The sequence below is a fragment of the Rhinoderma darwinii genome, chromosome 3 (genome assembly GCF_050947455.1).
Source record: "Rhinoderma darwinii isolate aRhiDar2 chromosome 3, aRhiDar2.hap1, whole genome shotgun sequence".
NCBI lineage: Eukaryota > Metazoa > Chordata > Amphibia > Anura > Rhinodermatidae > Rhinoderma > Rhinoderma darwinii.
Window position 1 is genome coordinate 262,326,165 of NC_134689.1, and position 19,294 is coordinate 262,345,458.

General features: G+C 42.1%; 1 protein-coding gene and 1 long non-coding RNA gene across 2 annotated transcripts; one reads left to right on the top strand and one right to left on the bottom strand.

The window, feature by feature from the left end:
• The first annotated feature begins 7,887 nt into the window (after nt 1-7,887).
• On the top strand, nt 7,888-10,008 carry LOC142748055 (uncharacterized). The gene is made up of 3 exons (XR_012882126.1): nt 7,888-8,024; nt 8,307-8,460; nt 9,101-10,008. It is a non-coding gene; the product is annotated as an uncharacterized LOC142748055 (long non-coding RNA).
• A 296-nt stretch (nt 10,009-10,304) lies between these two features.
• On the bottom strand, nt 10,305-14,589 carry LOC142750430 (uncharacterized). Its single transcript, XM_075859431.1, has 5 exons — nt 13,965-14,589; nt 12,160-12,275; nt 11,968-12,062; nt 11,370-11,516; nt 10,305-11,211 (listed from the first exon to the last, which is right to left on the bottom strand). Exons 1-5 carry the CDS (start codon nt 14,587-14,589, stop codon nt 10,305-10,307), a joined length of 1,890 nt encoding a protein of 629 aa, XP_075715546.1.
• Between the last annotated feature and the right edge of the window lie 4,705 nt (nt 14,590-19,294).

Genomic DNA, 19,294 nt, shown 5'->3' on the forward strand with positions numbered 1-19,294 from the left:
TTTGGTATCGGCGTAATCGTATGGACCCGCAGTATAAAGTTAACATATTCATACAACACAGTGAACGCCGTTAAAAAAACAAACTGCCAGAATTGAGGTTTTTTGCGTCTTTGCCTCCCAAAAAATTGACTAAAATCGATCAAAAAAGTCTGTCCTGTACAAAAAACAAGCCCTAATACAGCTCCATCGACATAAAGTTAAAAAAAAGTTATGGCTCTCAGAATATGGCGACACAAAAACATGTTTTTTTTTATTTTATAAAGTGTTATTATTGTGTCAAAGTAGTAATACATAGAAAAAATATCAATCTGGAATTACCTTAATCGCACTAACTCGAAGAATAAAGTTAATATGTCCTATATACCGCACGATGAACCCTGTAAAAAAAGAAACCCAAAGACTATTGCGGAATTGCTAGGTATTTTTCCATTTCCGCACCAAAAAAAGTTGAAAGGGTTGTCCACTTTTACTTTTTTTATTATTTTATTTACACATAAGGAAACTATACAGATTGCTAATATATATATATATATATATATATATATATATATATATATATACAGTGGCGGATTAAGTAGACCATGGGCCCTGGGCTGTTACCCAAACTTGGGCCCCCCTTCCTCACCGCTGCCCTGCCGTAACTATTTTTAACACTACTTTTTGGGGTAAGCATTAACAGTGTTACGATTTCCCTTGTCACAGGGCTGTGTCCCTACATACTGAGAGTATCACACTGTGCAGGGACACGTCCTCCTGACAAGGGGAATTGTCTATCAGTCCTGGAATGCAGAAAGACTTTTTGTGAAATACAAGGATTCCTATAATAAACATGTCAGGAGAGGTGACAGATTCTCTATAAATCTAGTGACTCACAGGTGACGACGTCTCAGATTCTAGTAGTTTTTTTCCTCTTTTCTTCTCCATCCGGTCCAGCGCTCATGACGACTTCTCCCGGCCATGACTCATTTCTGCAGAATTTGCCACTTAGACGTCTCCTCACTTTTCCAACATTTCCACACCTATAAACGAAAATAAAGTTATCATGGTGCCACATACTGTGCCCCTAAATATAATAGCACCAAACACTGCGCGCCTGAATATAATAATACCACACACTGTAAAACACCACATACACACAGCCCCCTGTACATAGTGCCACACACAGCCCCTGTAGATATTACACACCCCCATAGATATCGCCATACACAGCCCCCTCTATATATCACACATCCCCCCGCAGAGAGCGTTAACACACAGCCCCCTATAGATAGTGCCATACAGCCCCCTGTAGAGAGCGCCAAACAGCCCTCCCCCTCTTGTAAATAGCACCAAAAAGCCCCCCCTATAAAGAGTGCCACACACATACCACTGTGGATAGCACTACACAGCCCCCTTGTATATAGTGCCACACAGCGCTCCCCTTGTATATAGTGCCACACAGCGCTCCCCCTTGTATATAGTGCCACACAGCACTCCCCTTGTATATAGTGCCACACAGCGCTCCCCCTTGTATATAGTGCCACACAGCACTCCCCTTGTATATAGTGCCACATAGCGCTCCCCCTTGTATATAGTGCCACACAGCACTTCCCCTTGTATATAGTGGCACACAGCGCTCCCCCTTGTATTTAGTGCCACACAGCGCTCCCCCTTGTATATAGTGCCACACAGCGCTCCCCCTTGTATATAGTGCCACAAGGTTATGTAAACATTTAAAAACTTTATATTATAATTTTATATATATATATATATATATATATATATATATATATATATATATATATATATTAGTATGTGTGTGATTGATTGATTTTTGAAATTTTTATCAAAATTACTGATAAAGCATAATATAATAAAATCATGTGACCAAAAAAGATGACCAATGAGGATCATATACGAGAGTACATGGGGGAGACAAGACGTTACACAGTAATCCTATCCACATTAAATTCTACATTGAGTCCGTTAGGTCTCAACGTATTCAATAAGAATATCCATTTCAGTTCCCTCTTATGCAAAGCCATATGTCTATCACCACCATTGTATAGTGGTGGAATATGGTCAAGGATCATAAATTTTAGATCTCTCTCAGTATGTCCTTTCTCAGCAAAATGTTTTGCAACAGGTAGATCTAGTTTTTTCTTCCTAATTGAAAATCTGTGATTATTTAGGCGAGTTTTAAACGTGCAGGTAGTTTCCCCCACGTATATTAATTGACAAGGGCACCATAACGCATAGACAACCCAATCAGAATCACAGGTAAATGTGTGTCTGATATCATAGTTTCTCCCAGTTTGAGGGTGTATAAAAACCTTACCTCTGCACATATATGTACAATTTACACAATGATAACAAGGAAAATTGCCCAGTTTCAGTGGTTGTAATAAAGGCTGTGAAGCATTTTTACATTCTTTGACTTTTGTTTTAACCAGTCTATCTCTAAAGTTTTGTGTACGTCTATATGACATCAATGGTCCATTGTTTAGTTCCTCAATGTGTTCATAACTCCCTTTCAAAATAGGCCAGTGTTTATTCATTATCCTAGAGATGTCCCCACTTAATTCATTATATGTGGAGATAAAAGGGATTATTTTGGGTCTATGTTGTTTAGAGGTTTCGAATAGTTTCTCTCTCGGTATATCACAAATTTTATCTCTATGTCTTGAAATTAATGATCTAGGATATCCTCTCTCCAAAAAATTGGAGGTCATGATATCCAAAGATCTAGATAGATCATCATGATCATCTGTGATCCTCTTTACCCTGATCATCTGGCTGTAAGGTAATGATTTGATCATATTTTTAGGGTGACAGCTTTCATATCTCAAGAGTGTATTGCGATCAGTATCCTTCACGTGTAATTTAGTTTTCAGAGTGTTATCGATGGCCATCACTGTAACATCCAAGAATTTTATGGATTCTGAAGAATATACCATAGTAAATTGAATATCAGTATCTAAAGAGTTGAGAAATTGATGAAACTCTTTTAATGAGGTTTCTGTATCAGTCCAGATGAGGAAGATGTCATCCATGTATCGCCACCACCTCAAGACCCATTGGAAGTGGTGGGACACATAGATAGACATCTCCTCCATCATGTCCATAAAAATGTTGGCATAGGTCGGAGCCATGTTGGACCCCATGGCTGTTCCTTTAAAGGGAATGTGTTGCCAGCAAAACATGTTTTTTTTTTTTTAATTAAACATTTAGTGTGTAGGTGATTAAACATTGTTCAAATTTTTTTTATTTTTTTCACGAGTCAGGAAATATTATAAATTAGATTCTAATTTATAATATTTCCCATTGCTGGTCACTAGATGGAGCTATTCCCAAAATTGCAGCATTGCATGTGGTAAAGCAACCACATTGCTTTTTGCTGCAAAATTGGGAAAAAAGCACTCGCTCTAGTGAGCTCTGAGAATCCCCCCCTCCTTTATCCTGGCTAGTGCCGGGATAAACGAGCGGTTTGAACGGTCTAACCTCCTACACTGTGTGTCGCCATTTTTTGAGCTAACACACAGTGTAGTAGGTTTACATACAGTAGTAAACACACACAAACACGAACATACATAGAAATCTCTTACCTGCTCCTGCCGCCGCGGCTCCCTCCGGCCCATCCGCTCCGTCTGCTGCCGCTGGTCCAAGTGCACAAGTCCGGAAGCCGCGACCGGAAGTAGTAATCTTACTGTCCGGCCGCGACTTCAGGTCCACAGGAAAATGGCGCCGGACGGCGCGCATTTCAAATTGGACTGTGTGGGAGCGGCGCATGCGCAGTTCCCACACAGACGGCGTACACAGAAGTGGATGGGACGGGACCCGTTCGCAGTCCCTATGGGACTGTGGCTGCCGTATTCCATGTCTGTATGTGTCGTTAATCGACACATACAGAAATGGAAAAAAAAAATGGCAGCCCCCATAGGGAAGAAAAAGTGTAAAAATAAGAAAAAGTAAAACACAAACACACAAATAAATATAAACGTTTTTAATAAAGCACTAACATCTTTAACATATTAAAAAAAAATTTGTGATGACACTGTTCCTTTAAGTTGAATGTAATATTTGTCATTAAACAAAAAATAGTTGGATGTCAAAATTAGCTCAACAAGTGCCATGATAAACTCACAAGATGTGGCATCATAGTCAGAGCCAGATAACTTGCGTCTCACAGAGTCTAGCACTTTACTATGATTAATTGAAGTGTACAGTGATGTAACATCGAAAGAAACCAATAGTGAACCTACCGGTAGGGTAATCATCCTCAGTTTTTGCAAAAAATCTGAGGTGTCTCTTACATACGACTTAGCACTGATCGCAAAATCTCTCAGAACTTTATCAACGAAAATAGAGATATTATTCAACAATGACCCTCTGCCAGACACTATGGGACGGCCAGGTGGATTTGACAGATTTTTATGTATCTTGGGTAACAAATATAAACAGGGGGTAGTTGGATGTTCTATTATTAAGAATTTTTTAAAATGTTGATCTATAGTACCCTCTTCCATTGCATGAGTGATTAATAATCCAATTTTCTTTTCAATGTCATATCTAGGATCTCCCTTTAACAACCTATAGGTGTTAGTATCAAGTAACTGTCTATTGCATTCATTAATGTACATAATTGTATCCATAACCACGATCGCACCCCCTTTGTCAGCGGGTTTGATCGTGAGATCGTGGTTATGGATAAGTTCTTCAAGAGCTATGATCTCAGAAGAGGTCATGTTAGGGTGTTTAAAAAATTCATTATTCGTCTGTGTTTTTAATGTATTTAGGTCTTTTTGAACCAACTCTCTAAATGTCTCAATAGCATGTGACATAATCGGGGGTTGGAACGAACTTTTATTATAAAGTCCTACTTTACCCAGAGATAATTTAGGAGGAGTATCATGCTCCACCACTTCACTAGATTGTATATTAAACCAGACTTTCAATTTGATAGCTCTAATAAACTTATACAGATCTAACTCCAATTGGAACCAATCAGTATGTTGATTGGGGCCAAACGAAAGACCTTTTGACAGGGTCTGTAATTGTATATCAGACAGATTATGAGTAGAGATATTTACCACTGTTTGGATAGTATTTTCCTGTTGCTGTTGTTCGGTGGTCTTTGTCCTCTGTATTGTGCTTGTTTCTGGAGGCGGGTTCTTCCTCCCTCTATTTCTCCTGCGTCCTGCTCGTCTGGTGATTTTCCTTTTGTAGTGTCCAGTATATTCAACTCTAAAAAATCATCCTGTTCACTTCGTTGTGCGTTTTTCCGGACTGGACCCTGTGTGCTTGTGTCCCTGTTGAACACTTGAACTCTTGGTTGTTTATCTCGTCTAGATGATACATTTGTATAATCAAGGGTATTATCCCAAGTATATACGCGACCCGTTTGGTAATCTGTTTGATCGCGGTGCCATTTCCTCTTTTTTGTTTCTTCAATCTCGGTTCTCACTTTACCCAGGGTAGTATGTAATTTCTCCATATGCATATTGAAGTCATCCGTAGAGATGAGGGTCTTTAATGTGTCTTTAAGTTTAATGGTCTTGATCTTGAGTGCAGCTAAATCTCTTTGTAAAAAGTCCATATTAAGTAATATAGTATCAAGCGCATTTTTACTTGCCAATTGCTCATGTTTGTTGCGGAACTCCTCATGCTGCATGTGCATCGTTGGTTTAAGTTGAGATCTCATGCCGCGGGGAACCATCCTGTTCCTGTAATATTGGCCCAACGTGAGTAAGTGAAGCTCGACATTGATTAGACGTTTAGATTCAAACTCTAGGTTCCGTTTGATGTCCGGTGTGGAAGGAACACTAAGAAACGAAATATCATCCTCCGCTCCATTTAAAATTCTCGCAATGTCCTCATCAGAAAAGATTGCATTATTGGCTGTAGATATACCAACAGGTAGTTTGACCTGCTCCATGTAACAATGTGATCAAAAATAATCAACGTGGTGCCAGCTGATGGGATCAAAGTATACAGCAATAGAAAGCAGCAGCACTCACTAGAAACAAATGTGTAGGTGCCAAGCAAGTCATCCAGATCCAAGGACAAGGCAGTATATAAAAATAGAAATCTTGCAGCACTCCAAAAGTGTGAAAAATAAGTGGTTTATTCAGCCAACAAACAGCGACGTTTCTGTCCTACAATAGGACCTTTATCAAGCATGGTGACATACTGAGTGATAACGGTTTATAAAGAGCAAAAGAGCATATACATAATTCATCTCATTAAAATACAAATAAAGTGCAAAGTGACAGAATTACAGAGCATTGTGTATATGAATGGTATCAAGTACAATCAAAATATTGATACATAAAGTGCACGTGCAGATACATTTAAAATAAACAACATTATCGCATAATAAACATGCAATAATACATGATTACAACATAATCAAATATACAACAGTTGTGTCAGAACTAGTCACATTAGTTCCCCTCACCAATCAGAGCTTCAGGACCTTCATCATCCAAATTGCGTACAGGCTATGTGTATAACAGCACTCAGTACACAGAGCATAGTATTGTAAGATATGTGGGTGTGTGTATATAAGTTGCCGACATCCGGTTAGGGTATGTTCACACGGCCAAATTTCAGATGTATACGAGGCGTATTTTGCCTCGTTTTACGTCTGGAAATACGTCTCAAATACGTCGGCAAACATCTGCCCATTACTTTCTATGTGTAGAACGCTGTATTGTCCACACGACGCGTAATTTTACGCGTCGGACGGCAATTACGTCGCGTAAAATTACGCCTCGTAAAAAGAAGTGCAGGGCAATTCTTGGGACGTATTTGCCGAAGCGTAATTCCATAGAAGTCAATGTAAAGTGTAAAATACAGTGTCGGTCCGTTTGAGTCGTATTTAGATGCGTATTATGCAGCGTTTACGCCTCAAAATACGCCTCGAAATAGGGATGAGACTTGGTAAACACTCCCCCAAGGGGTGTTGCCTAATCGGCCATTTTGGAAGGCCAGTTCTGGGTGAAAGATAAAGTTTTGAATAAAAATATTAGCAGGAGCTTCACCATGCCACCCCGACCTTATAAGAGGATGGACATCGATGTGGATGCCCTAATTAATGAGGTAAGGAACAGTTTGAACCACCATTCATGTATGTTTTGGAGTTTCCATCTTGTTAGGTTTCAAATGTTTGGGCTAAAGGTGCAGACAGTCTTGCAGGACAAACATGTGTCTATACAGTTTGCATAATGTGAGGTAATGTGTTCCTTACATCTGCATGTATTGCAAGACGGTATTGCGTTTTACCTACAATTGTATCCTATTGTAGCAATGCATTGTACGCATCCATGTTGTTTGCAAGATGTACAGGTGACATTTCACACCCTCACACCTCACGGCGTATGTGCAGCAGTTATTAACTTGACACTGTATGTTTTCATGAGGTAATTCTATGCATTGAAACACTACGTGGCTTGCCTTTTGTGAACTGTGTATGGAACTTGTAGGTGGACTTTTGCCTGCATATTTGGGACTACTTCATGGTGTGCTAAAATGTGTGACAAATCTCCACTCCCTGTTATTGATTATTTAAAGTGACGACGTGCATTTGTTTGTTCTGTGTTTGGAGCACATCATCATGTACACCCCACACAATTCCCTGTGTTTCTTGTCATGTCCAACCCATGCGGATACCATTACGCACTTAACAACACGAATTCACCTTAGGAGCCACATTTTGTTAAAGGGTTGGTGTTGGAACGATTTAAAATATTGAGCTTAGCATGTTTGGAGTTCAGGTTTTTGTGAGTATACTGCAGTAATTTTTCGGTGGCAAACCGGGCCTTTGTCCACACTTGCTTGTGAAGCCTACATTTGAGTGTTACGCGAATTTATAGTCTTATTTATGTGTTTGGTTTTCTTAAAGGTGCAGGCCCGCCCAAATATATGGGATAAAAGCAATGCGTCCTACTGCAATCGAGTCCGCCGGCAGGATGCATGGGAGGAGATCTGCACAGCCCTGTACCCCGATTGGTTGGCGCGATCCAGCAATGAGCAGGAAGTGATTGGTGAGTGTTCGGAATATCTCCACATAAGTTTTTTCCCCATAATGAGGTAGTTGCGTTGTAACGTCCAAAGCTCAGTATGTGCAGAACAAAGCTTTACAGAGAACAGTCTGGGACGCCTCAGAGGAGCAACCAAAATTTTTGACCATACACACGCATTTTTGCTATGGTGCTGTTTCAAGCACAAATCGGTTTTGAACCAAACAACCAAAACAAGTGCCACTTTTAGCAAGCTATACTATAAGGATTGGAACGTAACTTTTTATTTGGGTTATTACTTTTCAGAGAAGGATCTGCAAAATCGCTGGAAAAGCGTACGCGATCGATTCCAGCGTGTGATAAGGAAGGGTGAGAGGAGTGGGGCCTCTCCCTCCTAAGTCTCCACCTGCCCATACCATCAGGAGCTGATGTTCCTCCTGCCCAACAGAGCACTACGCCCGTAAGTTGTGGTATATTCTATTCTGAAGTCGGGCAATTTTACTAACAACACATGCTGTTCATTTGTCCGCATCCGTTTACAGCATACATCCAGGTATGATTTGGGTCCTGTAAATTCCTCCAAGAACATTTCACAATGCCGACGTTGTAACCCCAAACCTAAATGTTGCTTGTCATTTTTGGGTTTCTTTACGATTAGGGGGTTTGAAATGCGTATCGCTAACATTCAATGTGTGGGTTTGTGGAGATGTGCAGTTAACAAGCAACATTATAGAGAGCATACATGCTCATGTGAGCCCCTAAGTGGCCTGCTCCCTGGACAAGAAACATTGTCCTGATTCCCCAAACCACCGTTTCCCCCTGTTTACGTAGTCCCAAAGTGTCAAGAAGGAGGCAAGGATTTGTGTTTGCTCGGCATTGTACGCAATATTTCGAGAACCACTACATGCGTCCTGCAAGTTGGGATGCTTGCAAAGGGAAATTATCTGCTCAATTGGCCCCAGGGGTTTGTTTAACTAATGTGTTGGATGTCCTATTATTGGGTGTGAAATAGGTTCTTGATTAAACATAGTTGCGACGCTAATACACATGTTACTTGCGTTCACAACCGGCTTCTTACTAGTTTTTTGGCCTTACCCTAGATCCAGTGGTAACGTTGCCCGGCAAGTGGAACGCCAGCCAGTTGCTCAGCTCGAACACCAGCACAGGGAGAGCCCAACCAGGTCAGCTACCTCCCAACAGGCAACACCCGAGGCGGAGGGCCACTCGGAGGAAGAGGCTGGTCCCTCATGGGCGCACACTGAAGCTGATGGGTCGGAGGAGCAGCCAGAAGCACCTGCTGCGGCCCAGTTGCCAAGGGCATCCCCAACCGGTCCGGCTCCCCCCACCCGCACACCTGCAACCCGGCAGCGGGCTCGAAGAACCCTCCGGACAATGGACAGGCAACTGGAGGTTGAGTCGGACGCCATGTCCTTTATCCGGAGGGTCCACGGCGACGACGAGTTTGATTATTTTGGCTATGCCATAGCCTCTCGTTGCCGTCGGCTGCCACCGGAAGTAGCACAAGATGTGATCACTTACTTCCAGGCTGCGGTGGCAGTCTTTGAGTTCGCTGCCCACATGCCCCCTGTAGAGGAGCTGATTGGCAGCCTAAATCGTGTCGCTGGCCGTAGGGAGGCCCGATCCCAGATGCCCCACAGCCGGTTCGTTCAAAATGCCTCCACCCAGACGGAGCACACCAACCCACCTCCCTCCCAATCCAATCCCTCGACAGCCTCACATTTTGCTCAATCTTTTTACCCTTACCCACCATCCCAATACAGCACAAATGCCTATCACCAAAGCTACCCCACAAACTACCCACCTCCCTCTACATATGACTCTCCTCCCCGCTTTACTAACATGTAACTGTGCATGTGTCTGGGTGGAGGTCCTAAAAATATGTTGGTAACTTACCAGTTTCATAGAACCAAAGCACCTTGTGTTCTTTGCACTAATTTGTTAAGTTTGGGTTGATACATTACCCCTTTGGTAATGTAAAATAAAAAAAATGTTACCACCAGATTTCTGTTGTCCCATGTGCTTTGGCGTTCACAAAGGGAGCACAACCCCACACTACTTATCAACGTTCTATGAGCAAACAATACAACATATCCTTTTTTTGGACACATTTTATTTTGACAGGGCTCATACTGTCCACCTAGACACAAATCATTGTGGCTTTATTCACACCAACACAACACATTAAATAATATATCATATAAAAATTTCACATACATTGTGTCATAACGTTCATTTGGCTTCAGAGCCACAATTGCATCCTCACAACACAGAATACACTTGGTCCTAGTCCGGGAGCGGCTGCTGAACAGTGTGGCTGGAATCCTGCCGGGGCACGGCACCCTCGGGACTCATGAAGTAGTCCGTGAAGGCATCTCTCACCTGTACTCCACGGTTGGATGGCCTTCCTAAGCCCCAGTTGATGATGGCATCACGGAAAGCTGTCTGTGTCTCCACATCAACCTCACCTCGCTCCTGATCCCTAACATAGTTGTGGAGAACACAGGCAGCTTTAATGACAACATCAACTGTGTACGCATCCAACTGAAGGGCACAGGTGAAGACCCTCCACTTACTAACCATGATCCCAAAGGTGCACTCCACGAAGCGTCGTGCCCGGCTCAGCCTCTCATTGAAGACCCTCCTCCGGGCATCTAGTCTCCTCCGTGGGTATGGGCGCAGCAGGTTGGGCAGCAGTGGAAAAGCCTCATCCGATACCATCACGAAGGGGACTGGATGCGTGGTACCCGGAAGAGGTTGGGGTGGAGGTAGAGTTACCTGATCTAGCAGGATTTGCTTCCCTAAATCAGAGGTCAGTAGCGCACGGGAGTCCCCAGTGCTTCCATATGCGCCGACGTCAATTGCAACAAACTTGTACGAGGCATCAGCCACCGCCATCAGGACCACGGAGAAATACTTCTTGTAGTTGAAGTATTGTGATCCAGACCGCGGTGGCTGCTGCACACGTACGTGCTTCCCGTCGACGGCGCCTATGCAATTGGGGAAATTGGCCACAGATTGAAAGCCTGCTGCCACCTGCAACCAAATCTCCCGAGACGGACTGGGCATCACGATGGGCTGCAAATACTGCCAAATCACCTGGCATGTGCACCTGACAATTCCAGAAATCGTGGATTTGCCCACCCGGAATTGCAGGTGCAGGGATGAATAACTCTCCCCTGTTGCCAGAAATCTTAAAAAAAACAAAACAATTAGGAACACGTATTCGTAATGCAACATCAGCAGAACGAGGACATTCACATAGCAAAATGATAAATGACTAAAGATGAATTTGCGACCCAACATAATTGCCAATGTTTTAGAAAAGCCTTTCAATAAATTTAAACACACCGCAACGTGATCAGCAGCCTCTCCACAGGACTAATGGCGTTGCGCATAACGGTATCATGCCTCCTTAGATGGACTGCCAGTATCTCCGCCAAAGCATCAAATGCAGGGATAGACATCCGACAAAATTCATAAAATTTGCGAGGGAAGCTGCAGAGACATACACGTTATAATACAAGTACAGACCCAAAAGGTTATAACGTTACACATGCAATGTGGGTTTAATGAACGGCGATTGCAAGCCACATGGACAAACACAGCATGTGCAACATACATTCGGGAAAGCTTCCCACAAAATGGCAATGCAACCCCAATTTTTAATGTCAAGATGTATTCGGATTTGTACGTAGCATTGTTGTAATTTGGGTTCCAGTTAGCAAACCAGAGGTTAACATCAACACATTTTTGCGTCACCACATGTTGCCACATGTGGTAGACATTTCTCCATGGACAATTAACCAGACTGTGTCATGCAACATTTGCTGGCTGATGCTACACTCTGTGCAGCAGTACTTGGCCCAATAGCTGCTGAAGTACACATTGAAACGAGAGGAAATATCCCTAAGGTACTTTTGCATTAAGCATCCAGACAAAAACTCACCGTCGTAATTCATCATAAAGGTGGCCGATATGACCCCTTTCGTAGCGCAGGACATTAATGGGGTGAACCCAAAACCTGCGTCCACGTGCATGCTCCTATGAAACATCAAGTGTGACAAAAGGAAAATTAGAAGGATCATGTGCAATAATACAAGCCACATAGCCAACATACTGCATAAATGGAGCCACTTACCTCACGAATTCGTTTACGTCTAATCACATTGTGCACTATTTGCATGAGGGCCGCCATGTGGCGGCGTCGCACTTTGATGGGCCTTAGCACCACTTGTTGGCCCTGCTGGGATGGCCCTGCCGGACAGAGGGAATTCATTGGTAACAAATAATTGTCTCAGTTACTACTGCTCTATCCAAAAGGGAAATGGCAGTGTTTGCACAGGCTTTTTAAACGCTTGGGGCAGAAGTACAGCCCCCTAGTGGGCTGGGTCTTGAAACGCCTCTTGAATCCACAAAATACGCCTGTAAACGACTCTAAAAACGCCTTGAAATACGTCTGTAAAACGCATGGAATACCAACTCATTTACGTGTGTAAAAACGCACCGAAATACGCCTCAACATGAAAACGCACCAAAATACAACTCGAAAACGACTCACATTCAGAGACTGTATTTCCAAAAACAGCTCCGTATTTTACAGACGTATTTGCAGTTGTCGTGTGAACATACCCTTAGAGGACCGGAAGTTTTTACGTCACTATGCAACAGGATGCTTCAGGAGCGCAGTGATGACAACGCATTCACCGCCCCGAGCACCTCCCTCGCAAAGCGTACACCGTTGTCAAGCAACCTCCAATCACAAAGCACTGTGTGATTAAAGAGATACATGTTGTAACGTAGTTACCGCTGGTATCGTATATAGTCCCAATCAGGTAAAAGATCAAAACTTGATCTAAAAATAGGCTCGTGGAGACAGTCAGTATTATTATAGCGATGTTTATAACGATTCATATATGTTGGCGGATACAGAGCACCCAAAGGTCCACACGCGGGTATACTAGATCCCTGTCCACACTTCCGTGGTTAAGAGGGAACTAGTCCCCAGGAACTCTAGGATCCAACCAAACACAATGTAATGTGTATGGGGAATCCCAGCAGATCACAAACGTGTAACGGACCTATGTTCGTCGATGCAATGTCAAGTCCGCAAAAGCGATATAAAAAAAATATATATATATATACCTGGGTATTTAACCCCATCTTATCTACTGACTATCACCATACGAGACAAGAAATAAGCAATGTATATAGAGAATTATCTTTATTATATGGGCTGGGACTAGATCTAACACCAGCAGTCAATTTTTTGCAAATACAGCTGGATCAAATGAAGATGAGAGAATGGTCCCGAAGTTCCGTTGGAATCTAGAATAATACAAAATAAATATGTTAATAACAAGGAAAAAATTACTGATAAAGCATAATATAATAAAATCATGTCACCAAAAAAGATGACCAATGAGGATCATATACGAGAGTACATGGGGGAGACAAGACGTTACACAGTAATCCTATCCACATTAAATTCTACATTGAGTCCGTTAGGTCTCAACGTATTCAATAAGAATATCCATTTCAGTTCCCTCTTATGCAAAGCCATATGTCTATCACCACCATTGTATAGTGGTGGAATATGGTCAAGGATCATAAATTTTAGATCTCTCTCAGTATGTCCTTTCTCAGCAAAATGTTTTGCAACAGGTAGATCTAGTTTTTTCTTCCTAATTGAAAATCTGTGATTATTTAGGCGAGTTTTAAACGTGCAGGTAGTTTCCCCCACGTATATTAATTGACAAGGGCACCATAACGCATAGACAACCCAATCAGAATCACAGGTAAATGTGTGTCTGATATCATAGTTTCTCCCAGTTTGAGGGTGTATAAAAACCTTACCTCTGCACATATATGTACAATTTACACAATGATAGCAAGGAAAATTGCCCAGTTTCAGTGGTTGTAATAAAGGCTGTGAAGCATTTTTACATTCTTTGACTTTTGTTTTAACCAGTCTATCTCTAAAGTTTTGTGTACGTCTATATGACATCAATGGTCCATTGTTTAGTTCCTCAATGTGTTCATAACTCCCTTTCAAAATAGGCCAGTGTTTATTCATTATCCTAGAGATGTCCCCACTTAATTCATTATATGTGGAGATAAAAGGGATTATTTTGGGTCTATGTTGTTTAGAGGTTTCGAATAGTTTCTCTCTCGGTATATCACAAATTTTATCTCTATGTCTTGAAATTAATGATCTAGGATATCCTCTCTCCAAAAAATTGGAGGTCATGATATCCAAAGATCTAAATAGATCATCATGATCATCTGTGATCCTCTTTACCCTGATCATCTGGCTGTAAGGTAATGATTTGATCATATTTTTAGGGTGACAGCTTTCATATCTCAAGAGTGTATTGCGATCAGTATCCTTCACGTGTAATTTCGTTTTCAGAGTGTTATCGATGGCCATCACTGTAACATCCAAGAATTGAATGGATTCTGAATAATATACCATAGTAAATTGAATATCAGTATCTAAAGAGTTGAGAAATTGATGAAACTCTTTTAATGAGGTTTCTGTATCAGTCCAGATGAGGAAGATGTCATCCATGTATCGCCACCACCTCAAGACCCATTGGAAGTGGTGGGACACATAGATAGACATCTCCTCCATCATGTCCATAAAAATGTTGGCATAGGTCGGAGCCATGTTGGACCGCATGGCTGTTCCTTTAAGTTTTTTTCTATTTATATATATATATATATATATATATATATATATATATATTAGGAACCAATAGCGCAGTCGACTGCGCTATTGAATCCGTCAAAATAACGGAACCCTGTCACAACGGTGGCAGATGGAAACCATTTGCTAGGTTTCCGTCACCATTGAGTTCAATCGAGAAAAAAAAAAAAAGCATGTGCTTTGCGAGGGAGTGAATAACGCATGCCACGCAAACCACACTGATGCATAACAGACTGGATTCACGTGCTTGTGAATGTAGCCTTAGAAGCAGGCACTGTTCACGCAGAGTTTATTGACACGTTTTTTGACGCGGAAAAGCGTCGGAAAACAAGCCAAAAAATATCCAAAAATGCCTTCCATTGATTTCGATGGGAGGCATTTTTTCCCGCGAGCGGTAAAAAAACGCTTGCGGGAAAAAGAAGCAGCATGCCCTATCTTCGGCAATTTACGCCTCTGACCCCCCATTGACATAAACGGGAGGCAGAGAAAGCGTATTTTGCAGAGTTTTTGCCCGTGGCGCTCACTGGGCGCGAACGAAAAATGCTGTGAAAATTGCGGCACACGGCGTGCAGGCAAATCAAAATCTGCCTCAAAATTCCAAACTGAATTTTAAAGCAGAATTTTCTTCCTGCAAAGAACTCCGTGTGAACTCAGCCTTAGGCCTTATTCACTTGAACGTATATTACGTCCGTGCTACTGATTTTCACGCGCGTCGCACGGACCTATGTAAGTGAATGGGGCCGTTCAGACAGTCCATGATTTTCACGCAGCGTATGTGCGCTGCGTAACACTCACGACATGTCCTATACTTGGCCGTTTTTCGGGCATCACGCACCCATTGAAGTCAATGGGTGCGTGAAAATCCCGCACGGCACACGGAAACACTACATGATTCGCGCTACAGTAGTAAAATAAATGAACGAAACAAGAAAAGCACCTCCTGCTTTTATGTTTATAAACATAAAAACAGAGTGTCATAACCCCTTCCCGCACCTTGACGTAACTGCACGTCGAGGTGAGCAGTCACTTCGTGCATCTCGACGTGCAGTTACGTCAGTGCTTTGACAGTTAACCGCCGCGCGGCGCTACACCGCAGCGGCGGTTAACTGTACAGGGTGTCTACCCTGCATTCCCCGTTGCCGATCAGCGGCCCATCGCCGCTGATTTCGGCAGTTAACCCCTTAATTGCGGCGTTCGATTGTGATCGCCACATTTAAGTTGTTTAGCGCAGATCGGCAGCCCCACGTGAAATCACTTGGGCTGGTGATGGTACCCATGGCAACCGGACGCCAGACAATGGCTTTCGGCTGCCATGTACAGAAGCCTATGAGGACCAGCCAGAGGCTGATCATCGTAGGCTTCCTGCCCGTGTGACTGTCACGTCACAATGACAGTTGGAATGCATTACACTACGTAGGTAGTGTAATGTATTCCAGCAGTGATCAGAGCTGCAAGTCTAAGTGTCCCCTAATGGGACAAGTGAATGTAAAAAAAGAATAAAAATGTTTTAAAAAAAGTGTAAAAATAAAGTTATAAGTGACATAAACAAAGAATGCTTTTTTTCCTATAATAAGTCTTTTATTATAGGAAAAAAAATGAACACGTAAAAAAAAAGTATACATATTTGGTATCACCGCGTTCGTAACGACCCCAACTATAAAACTATAATATTATTTTTCCCGCATGGTGAACACCGCAAATAAAATAAACGAAAAACAATGCCATAATCACTATTTTTTGGTCAAAAACCCTCTCAAAATATACAATAAAAAGTGATCAAAAAGTCGCATGTACACCAAAATAGTACCGATACAAACTACAACCCGTCCCGCAAAAAACAAGCCCTTACACAGCTTTTTTTGACTGAAAAATAAAAAAGTTATGGCTCTCAGATTATGGTGACAAAAAAATAATTTATCTTATAAATAAGTTCATTTATTGCGCAAACACTGCAAAATTTTTTAAAAAAACTATATACATATGGTATCGCCATAATCGTACCAGAATAAAATATAGTGGTCATTTATAGCCCAGGGTGAACGCCGTAAAAAAAATCGCATGTACCCCAAAATGGTACCAATGAAAATGACAGATTGTCCCGCAAAAAATAAGCCCTCACACAGCTCCGGTGGTGAAAAAATAAAAAAAGTTCTGGCTCCCAGATTATGGTGATGAAAAATGTGCAGTGTTCCAAAAGCGGATAGGATCGGGCGCCATTTATAAGTGCGACACTGGCCACATATCTGCGGATTATTATTTATTTACCCCATTATTATACCCTCTTATTATGCCCCTGATGTACTCTGCCCAGCTTACATATGCCTCCACATTATAAACTGAAATACCAGCAAAATGCCAGAGCTACTACCAAGCAAAATCTGCGCTCCAAAAGCCAAATGCCGCTCCCTCCCTTCTGAGCCCTACAGCGTGCCCAAACAGCAGTTTACGTCCATAGATATGGCATCACCATACCCGGGAGAACCCGGTTAATATTTTATGAGGTATTTGCGGCACAAACTGGGCACAACATATAGTGCACTAAAATGGCACATCAATGGAAAATTTAAATTTTTACTCTGCACCATCCGCTGCGCATTAAACCCTTTGCGCACCATGACTTAATAGCATGTCGTGGTGTGGGGCGTGATATATGGACTGTCTCACGCGCTGAGCCTGCGCCATAGGGTATGTTCACACGGCAGCGTTAGATACGGCTGAAATTACGGAGCTGTTTTCAGGAAAAAACAGCTCCTGAATTTCAGACGTAATTGCTCGTACTCGCGTTTTACGGACGTATTGGAGCTGTTTTTCAATGGTGCCAATAAAAAACAGCTCCATTTACGTCTCAAGTAGTGACATGCAGTTCTTTGACGCGGGCGTCTTTTTTAGGCGCCGTCTTGACTGTCGGCACAGTACATCGTAAAACCCATTCAAATGAATGGGCAGATGTTTGCCGACGCTTTGGAGCCGTATTTTCGGGCGTAATTCGAGGCTAAAACGGCCGAATTACGTCCGTAAATAGTGCGTGTGAACCCAGCCATACGCTGCGGGTGTCAGCTGTGTATTACAGCTGATACCCGGGACTAACGGACAGAAACAGCGATCGCGCTGTTACAGAAGCCTGTAAAAATGACAATATACTGCAATACATTAGTATTGCAGTGTATTCTACCAGTGATCTAACGATTGCTGGTTCAAGTCCCCTAAGGGGACTAATAAAATGTGTAAAAACAAAAGTAAATAGTTATTATTAGTGGGAAAAATGTAATAAATATTTAAAGTCCAAAAATAAACCCTTTTCACATTTTTTCTCTAAAGTAATGTATCAAAATAAATAAAATACACAAAATTGGTATCGCTGCATCCGTAAAAGTCCAAACTATTACAATATACCATTATTGAACTCGCACGGTTAACGCCGTGAAAAATAAAGAATTTTAAACGGCAAACTCTCTGTTTTTTGATCACCTTGGCTCTACCAAAATTTTTTATAAAAAGTGCTCAAAAAGTCAAATGTACCAAAAAATGGTACCAGCAAAAACTACAGCTCGTCCCGCAAAAAATAAGCCCTCACACCACTCTATTAACTGAAAAATAAAAAAGTTGTGGCTCTCGGAAAGCGGGGAAGAAAAATGAAGAAGAAAAAGCAAAACATGGATCAGTTCGGAAAGGGTTAATTACTTTCTAATGAAAAAAGCATTTATGACCACATGTGGGGTATAGCCGTACTCGGGAGAAATTGCTTTACAAATGTTGATGTGCTTTTTCCTCCTTTATCCTTTGTGAAATTGAAAAAATTCAACTTTTTAGTGGAAATAATGTTGATATTAATTTTGACGGCCTAATTCTAACAAATTCTGCAAAAGACGTGTGAGGTCTAAATGCTCACTATACACCTAGATAGATTCCTTAAGGCTTTATTCAGACGAACGGGAAAAACGTCCGGGCAACGCGCGTGATTTGCACGCGCGTTGCACGGACCTATATTAGTCTATGGGGAAGTGCAGACATGTCCGTGATTTTTACTCAGCGTTAGTCCGCTGAAAAAAAGTCACGACATGTCCGTTCTTTCGGCGTTTTGCGCGCATCACGCACCCATTGAAGTCAATGGGTGCGTGAAAACCATGCATGCCGCACAGAAGCATTTCCGTGCGAACTGCGTGATTCGCGCAACAGCTGTCAAAAGGATGAATGTAAACAGAAAAGCACAACGTGCTTTTCTGTTTAAAAACATCCAAATGGAGTGTCATAATGATGGCGGCTGCGCGAAAAGCACGCAGCCGCGCATCATATGCTGCTGCCACACGGAGCTGGTAAGTGGTTTTTGCGCACGCAAAACACCACGCTCGTGTGAATCCAGCCTAAGTGGTGTAGTTTCCAAAATGGGGTTACTTTTGGGTGGCTTCCACTGTTTTGGTCTCTCAGGGGCTTTGCAAATTCGACATGACACCCAAAAACTATTCCAGCTAAATTTGAGCTCCAAAAGCCAAATAGCGCTCCTTACCTTCTAAGCCCAGCGGTGGGTCCAAACAGCACTTTATTACCACATATGGGGTATTTACGTAAT